The sequence below is a fragment of the Phaenicophaeus curvirostris genome, chromosome 11 (assembly GCF_032191515.1).
Source record: "Phaenicophaeus curvirostris isolate KB17595 chromosome 11, BPBGC_Pcur_1.0, whole genome shotgun sequence".
In the NCBI taxonomy this organism is placed as follows: Eukaryota; Metazoa; Chordata; class Aves; order Cuculiformes; family Cuculidae; genus Phaenicophaeus; species Phaenicophaeus curvirostris.
In genome coordinates, this window is record NC_091402.1 from 22,337,143 (window position 1) to 22,344,871 (window position 7,729).

The window sequence follows — 7,729 nt, forward strand, 5'->3', positions numbered from 1 at the left end:
AGTGGTGTCGTCTGCCAGGGTGTCTGCAACTTCTCCAGAAAAATCCTGCAGCTTAGATTATTGGAAGATACCGCCTGTGTGTGCACCTCAGAGTTGGTTTTGCCTGTGGTAACAGTGACAGTGGCATTAAATCCAAATGTGATTTGCTTCATACGGGGTTGCCTTTCCAGATAATTCTGTCCTACCCCCGATGACAGAAAGTTGCATATGACAGAGACGTTCTGGACAGAACCTGCAAAAGGAAGCCAGATTCCAGTGTGTAGGAAGAAATGGCCAATTTATGAGGAAGGATTAATTATGAAGATGGGTTTTTTCCTGGCCAGAGTTGTTCTTTTGTAACAAAGCTACAGATGGTGCTTTTTTTTACACTTCAGAAATGTTCAAGGTTTTTCAGACTGTGCTTAAAAAAAATGAATTTCTGACTTCTGTCAGAGCTGCAGTACAGTGCTGTCTGACTGGAGCGAGATGATGTAGAGACGGTGTAAAAGGAGGCACCTATATTTTGACAAAAGCAGGCAATCCACATGTGCAATGGAAAAGGGGCGTATAAAAACTTGACAGATAGAATTTTGCCATAAAACTCTTAACAGATTATAGTGTTAACCTCTTGAGGTTTCTTCCCACTGGACGGTTTTGGAGTTACTTGACTTTGTGTTTTAATCCCCCATTATGAGAAACGGTAGCTGAATGACTAAATAATCCACTTAGGCAGCGTCTGTGTCACTCAGACTGCGAGAGATGCTGAGAAGCTGAGCCCTCCTGCTGCTTTTCAGCACTCTCTGTTGCTGTGTAACAGGGAACAAGCTGAGGGAACGGATAAACCTCACTTCCCCCAACTTGTGTCTCAGGGTCTCTTTCTGCGTTACCCTCAGACGGTCCCTCCCCAGGTCCTGACGAGCGGAATTTGTGTTGACTTGCATTTCTAGAGTTAAGATTCTCACACTGCTCTTGGCCTCTCCCGCTAAGCAAGGGAGTCAAAGCTGCCTGAAAAGGATGTAAAAATCCCGCATTTGTTAGCGGGGAAATGTTCTCGGGGACCAGGGGAAAGCTCTGGCCACCAGACTGTCCTGTGCGTTCGACAGGCGGGGCATGGCAGCAGAGGGCAGTGGGGCACGACCCACAGTGCAGAGCTGAGTAACTCTCACTCTCAATCCTGTCGGTAGCTGCCCTGTGCTGGAGGCGTGTTTAACACGAAGAGAAATGGTTAGCGCTATTCTCTTTCCCCAAGTAAGTTCCCAGTCTCGTTGAGTTGTCAGAAACAAGCTGTGTGTGTGTAACCACAGGGGAATGTACTGCCTCCATTGCCATCTTGAAGAAGGAATTACCCTGATACTTAATGGAAACCGTTTGATCCACTGCATTTTCCCATCTTAATCCCTGGCATTTCATTCCGAATGAATTCCCCAAACTGAGTTTCCATATTCCCCTCAGCTGCATTGGTACTGTGAGTGTGATTTGCTTTGATTTTGTAGAGCTGGGAGTTTGGAATCCCGCTGTGCAGGGAACTGGCCATCCAGTACGAAAGTCTCTACGACTACCAGAGCCTCAGCTGGATTCGGGTAAGCACCAGACCTTCCTCTCCTGGCAGACTCTCATGTCCTTTTTTCTTCCATGCTAAAGCTCTCGGTGCGCAGTGCTGTACGAGACTGAATTTTGTTTCATGCTTTTCCATGCCCCTCAACCCAATTAAGGCAAATCCACCTGAATGGATATAATTTTCCAGGCAGTGGAATAAATTTTGAGCTGTAGGAGAGAAGAGGACGCTGTGAGGCAGGCCCTAATCTCAGCTTTGCCATTATCTCTGCAATGGAAATACATTACATGCAAGACCTGTTTAATTAAAAATGAGATGCAACAGAAAGTTTCATCTGTCATCTCCAAAAATGTAAAATGATCCGATGGTACCATAGCCTGTTCCAGCATGTAGTCTGTTTAATTAATAATTTTTATCTTTAAAATAATTTCAGTCTTGTCGTTACAGAATTGTGAGGGTGAAAGAGTAATGTGCTGTTTTACTGTGTCTTGGGATGCTGATGTTTGCTGTGTAGCTTCAGGGGTCTGATGGCAGCTCTTTTTCCCCTGCAGAAAATGGAAGCTACCTATTACGATAATATCATGGAACAGCAGCGCTTGGAGCCAGAGTTTTTCAGAGTTGGCTTTTACGGTCGGAAATTCCCATTTTTCCTGCGGGTAAGCCAGGCTTACGCAAAACACGTGGAAGTGACCAGGCTCAGAGTAGCAGTTAAGGCTTTGTAATTTTGTTGTGGAGATAGGATGTCTGCCATTCAGCCTATTTTTTTTATGCCTCCATAAGTAGAACCGGCTTTCTGGCTGCAGTGAAGGCTGTAGTCCATGGGGGATGTTGTTGGGAACAGCAGTTTGACTCATGCCCGTGTGTATTTTTGATGCTCTGCACATGCAGCACAAACTGCCTCTATATAAAGCAAAGTGCTGGACTGCAGCAGCATTGGGTCATTACTCCGCTAATTTTCATCATCTCAAATTATCACACTTTAAAAAGTCTCAGATGGCAGGATGATTCTGATACCAAACTGATGACTCTCTTTTGCTGTCTACAAGCAAAAATTTGCTCCTCTCCCCAACAAAAAGCTGAACAGGTTCTCCGGACACGTCCTTGCTTTGAACTCATTGTCTGCTGCTTCATACAGGATCAGCTGGGTGCACAAGTCATTTAAAAAGGAAAATTATCTTCTTTGCCTAATGAGGAATCAAACTTAAAATGGATATTTGTTCATACGATGTCTTGTTGCCAGTTCGGAGCAAGGAAGAAATAAAACCTGACAACTGCCATAAGAACTGTCTGAGAACTGGTAATAGGTGCCATCTAGCTTGACAGGACAAGCTAACTCAAAGCGCCTTTCTAAGGACTGGAGGTGCATATTCTGTGTTCTCTTTAAAGACTGGTTTGGCAGGAGATGGCACCGCTCTGCAGTTATACAGCAAGCAGCTACAAAAAGCCAAACCACAAGCCATTTTTTCCTCACAGACTATAAAAATTGGACTCTCGCTTTTCCCTTTGATTTCTAAGTGGTTTTTTATAAGTAGGATTTAAACATTGGTGTTTAATTACAGTCTTCTAATGGAAGCACAGGGGTGGAAGTAAAGGCAAGTTGGAATTAATTAAGGTGAAAATACCAGTGGATGAAGTGGTAGCTTCCTATGACTTGAAGGTGAGGTTGAACAGTGCCGTAACGCTCAGCCTGAATTGGTGTGTGGAACGCATGTGCAGAGGAATCCGTGGCAGCACGGAGCAGGAGCTGCCCTTTCCTGAAGATCTCCAGAGAGAACGGGCAATTTCGAGTTTTAAATCTAACAGACGCTTCAGAAAATGAATGACCACAAAAGCGTGATGGCACATAAGTGTCCCTGCGCTTTAAGTGGCATCAGGGAGTCTAGCGTATGCTATTGTACTGCGGATCCTGCAATTTCCTCTTGGATCCTGCACGGTGATGCCTGTAACCCAACACGAGGTCCCAGTGCACAGCACTTACTCTTTGTGTAACCATGTGGCAACACGGATCCTTGGCTGGAGACGTTACCAGCGAACATGAGCATACGTAATTATAATCCTTGTTAATTCTGCAATTATATTTGGTAGCAGTACTTCTGATAGCAGATTACTAATGTAGCAGCCTCGTTAAAAGTCATCCTCCTCCTTTCTCTCTCTAATGATCCATACAGCACACACATTGCGAAGCCCAGGCTAAGCCCATTAGCAGCAACATCAGTGTGGATCACACTGTAAAGAGATTGGAAGCAGCTATTCCAGAGAAGAAAAAGATTTACATGAATGTAATATTTACAAGTGGATGCAGAAGTGATTTTAAAGTGCTCAAGTAACTCCATCCCCTTTTCCCATTTACTTTTCTGTTGCTGTATAGGTTAGGATAGAAAATACCCACTTCTTTCTATATCTTTGAAGACCCTTTGTCTGTCAAAAACCTTGTTCGTGTTTCTGTGCATTCTGACTCTATTTCTAGCCTTCCTTCCTACATAAGTAAATTAAAACCATCCATGTCTTCCACCTACCAGAGGTTCAAGTGGGACCCGACAAGCTAAGTTCTGAGATCTTGTGTTGGCATCTGTCTGCCAAGTCTATTAAATTTAGCTTTGAGGTGTTTTCAGGGCATTATTTTTAGAATCACAATAACTCTATTTATAGTCTTACAGTTCTCTGGATTGCTGCAATCAAACACTAAAATAGAGGATGCGGTGTCATGAAGAAATTCACCTTCAAACATGGACTCACTCCAGATTTAATAATAGCTGCAAAGTTTGGGCATTGCAGCCTGCGCTGTCAGGATTCATCATGCGGTTTTCCTCCCAGTTCGCTGGTTGCCATGATTGATGCATCCGAGGTGACGTATGTCCCGGCTGGAACATGAGACCTGTTCCATAAAGCTGAGATGCAAAGCCAGAGATAACTGCGCTCCTTGCCTGTGGTTTATGATCGGGGTTTGCTGCCATCTCTTTGATCACGAACCTCTCGGCCAGATCCCTTCTCCAGTGCAATTAACAAAACACTATCATCTCTGCTGAAGCTCCTAAAAGCAGGAAAGAGAATGAGGGGAGCTTCTTGTTTGCTGCGGTTCTTTTTTTGTTTTATGAAGGTGAAAACTTGCCCTGTGCTTCCATTACGTGTATGAGAGTTGGAATGCCCAGAACTGAAGAATTCGCCTGTTTTGACTGGTCTTGAGACATTAACACCAACAAAAGCTATGGTTTGTGGTAATACACTTAGGACACTGGAATGCAATCTTTATGACACTGAGGACATAAAATCCTATATCTTGCTGTTCAAAGTTTGAGATGGCTCAAAAAGTACCCAGGAGCTGCACTCAAGCTGATCTAAATGAAAGCTTAACATTACTGTCAGAAACAGCATTTTGTTCATTAAGAGTTTAAGGGCTGCAGGGGAATTTGCTAAGTGGCCACTGAGAATTCTTGGTAAGGCTTTTCCTCATTACTCCCCTACAAACGGGAGTCCTGGTGCTGTACGGTTCAGCGTGAGCAGAGGTGGATGGTGTGGCGGGGGCGGTGCAGCAGTGATTAAACAGTGAACAGCTTGTTACGACTTCTCTCTAAGGATAATGGATAGATTGGTAATGGTGCGTCTCCCTCTGATCTATGAAATCCTCAGGACTTTTATCCATCTGGTGTAAACTGTGTTTGACAGCAGCTTTCCCGGCACAGAACAGCAAAGCTGGTGACTTAGCCTTAAGTTCTGGTTGATGTGTTTCAGAATAGTCCAATTAAAAAACAGTCCCTTTTCAGTTGTCTGAAAAGCAAATGAGAAAAGGCAATAGGACTGAATGCTACGTGTGTGTGGATCAGAGCATCTTTCTGTTGAGAGGTCAGAGGAATAGTCAACGTACTCATCACTCCTTGATGAAACGCATCGTCCAGAAAAAGGAAGGAATAAAATACGCTAGCTGTGAAAATGCACATTTTACTTGCGCATTAGCATACTGACATTGTCATTGATCTTTGGGTTTGAAGCAATAAAATTTAAAGTGAGATAAAAGCTGATAGAATTTAACTTGTGTTTAAGGAGACTAATCAGTGCTTGTTCTTCTTGCAGAACAAAGAATATGTGTGTCGGGGCCACGACTATGAGAGGCTGGAAGCCTTCCAGCAGAGGATGCTGAGTGAGTTCCCACAAGCCATTGCAATGCAGCATCCGAACCATCCGGACGACTCTATATTGCAGTGTGATGCCCAGTGTATCCTTCAGTGAAAGGGCAAACTGTGACCACCACTGTGGGAGAGCAGGAGGAGGAGGGTATCGAAAAGGCCATCAGCTTGGATACCTCAGTTGCCGAGTGTCTTAGAGCTGGATATGGGTGAAACCATAACCTGTCTGCAGCAGAGATGAACTGGTTCACTGTGCTGGGACAGAACTGTCCCTTTGCATGCAGGGAGCAGTTCTGGGCACACTCAGAGTGCAAGGGAAAGAGCTTGGTCACATCTCATTCTTCTCGTTATTAATCTGTCCTGTGATTGGATGCAACCAGTACAGTGCTGTGTACGCTTTAGGACTGAAACACGTAACATTTGATGATCTGCAGAGACTTCTGAAGATTTCAGTCCCAAGAACACCGTTGTTTGGCTCGTGTGACAACAGCGATATTGTGCAGGACTTTTGCTGGCAATGTCCTTGTGGTTAGTGAAATCTCCTGGAATGGGCTGGTGTTGCCACTCGTCTTCTGTAACGCTTGCTTCTCAATCCTCTCTGCTAAGAAAGACTGACGCTTTCATAGAAGAGGGATTGTCTGTATGTGTATTTTGGTTGGTTTGCTTATCCTTGCAGAGATCTTGTCTATAACACTGAGGTTAAACTAGTTTAATTAAACTGGACTGTGAATTGATGAAATTAGGGCAACTGTTTTGTAGGTGAAGCTGAAGTATCTAAAGTGAAATTTAGCAAAGGCAAACACTAGCTATTTAGGGGCCGAAACACATCAAGATGTACTAAGTGCCTGCACAAACGAGGCACTTCGCTCATAGGAAAACCAACAGGAACTGGGTAATTTGCTTGCTGTAGATAGTCTGGATGTCGTGCTAGATACTCTCGACAGTCAGGTATCTTCATCCTGGTTAATCCAGCTGTGAGGTACTACAACCCTGGAGACTCTCCCAGTAGTTCTGGTCTAGGGTTTTGTTGCTTCACCTGCCAAAGAAGAAACAGTTGGGAAACAGAGAGGAGCGTGACTTCATGAATTCACCGCCCCGGTTCTTCCCACAGCAGTGACAGTTTTTCTGTTTGATGTCCATGGCTTTCTTTGACTCTGCACTTCACAGATTTGCAGATCTATGCAGTGACTCCTATCCCAGACAATATAGATGTGCTGCAAATGGACCGTGTCCCTGACCGCATAAAGAGCTTCTACCGAGTCAATAACATCCGGAAATTCCGCTATGACAGGCCCTTCCACAAGGGCCCGAAGGACAAGGAGAATGAATTTAAGGTAGAAGTAGCGAATAAGCAGTGTTTAACTGTTAATTGATTTTATGCTGATACAGCCTTTCAAGTAATCCTGATTTAATTATGGTAACTCAAGTGATACACAGCTGTTGAGTCCAGTGGTTTCCCACCTTGAGCACTGTCCAGTTTACAGGTGAGTTATTTTAGTGCCAGGAGAAATGTGTTTTGAAGCAAGGGTGGTGTTTCTGTTTGGCTGAAGGTTTTGTTTTTTTTTTTTACTCCCATGTACGTCCAAAAGGTCATCTTGGTTCCATGACAAAATTGGACAGCCTTTAACAATCAATACAAGTGTTGAATTTGTTGCCTTAGAGCATACTGACTTCTGGGTTTGTTGTTCAAGTGGCTTTCAGTGTGACATTCTGCAAAGGAAGTTAATGCTGGGGTGGTTAATAGATTCTTTTTTGAACTACACCTCCTTAGCACCTGCAGTAAGAGTGCAGATGATGTGGTTGTGTTCACTGCGCACCTCACATCCTCAATTACTCTTTGCAGAGCTTGTGGATTGAACGTACCACTCTGACCTTGACTCACAGTTTGCCTGGGATCTCTCGTTGGTTTGAAGTGGAGAGAAGAGAACTGGTAACATTCATAGTTCCTATAATTGGGGTTTGAAGTGATGAGGACGTGTGATAGGCAACTTAAAACCCCTTCAGCTGAAATCTTGTGGTTTAAAGTGATCAAGTTTACCAAGGATTAACTATGTCCTTTTTCCACCACTTAGTC

At 44.0% G+C, this 7,729-nt stretch overlaps 1 protein-coding gene across 13 annotated transcripts in view; it reads left to right on the forward strand.

Annotated features, from left to right (window-relative positions):
* DOCK3 (dedicator of cytokinesis 3) overlaps nucleotides 1-7,729 on the forward strand; it is a 152,878-nt gene that overhangs the window by 124,662 nt on the left and 20,487 nt on the right. For all 13 annotated transcript variants that reach the window (XM_069865810.1, XM_069865818.1, XM_069865811.1 and 10 more), the window contains 5 exons: nucleotides 1,473-1,559; nucleotides 2,086-2,190; nucleotides 5,603-5,744; nucleotides 6,823-6,989; nucleotides 7,499-7,585. In XM_069865810.1, the coding sequence (XP_069721911.1) occupies nucleotides 1,473-1,559; nucleotides 2,086-2,190; nucleotides 5,603-5,744; nucleotides 6,823-6,989; nucleotides 7,499-7,585 (588 nt within the window). The remainder of the gene's footprint in view (nucleotides 1-1,472; nucleotides 1,560-2,085; nucleotides 2,191-5,602; nucleotides 5,745-6,822; nucleotides 6,990-7,498; nucleotides 7,586-7,729) is intronic.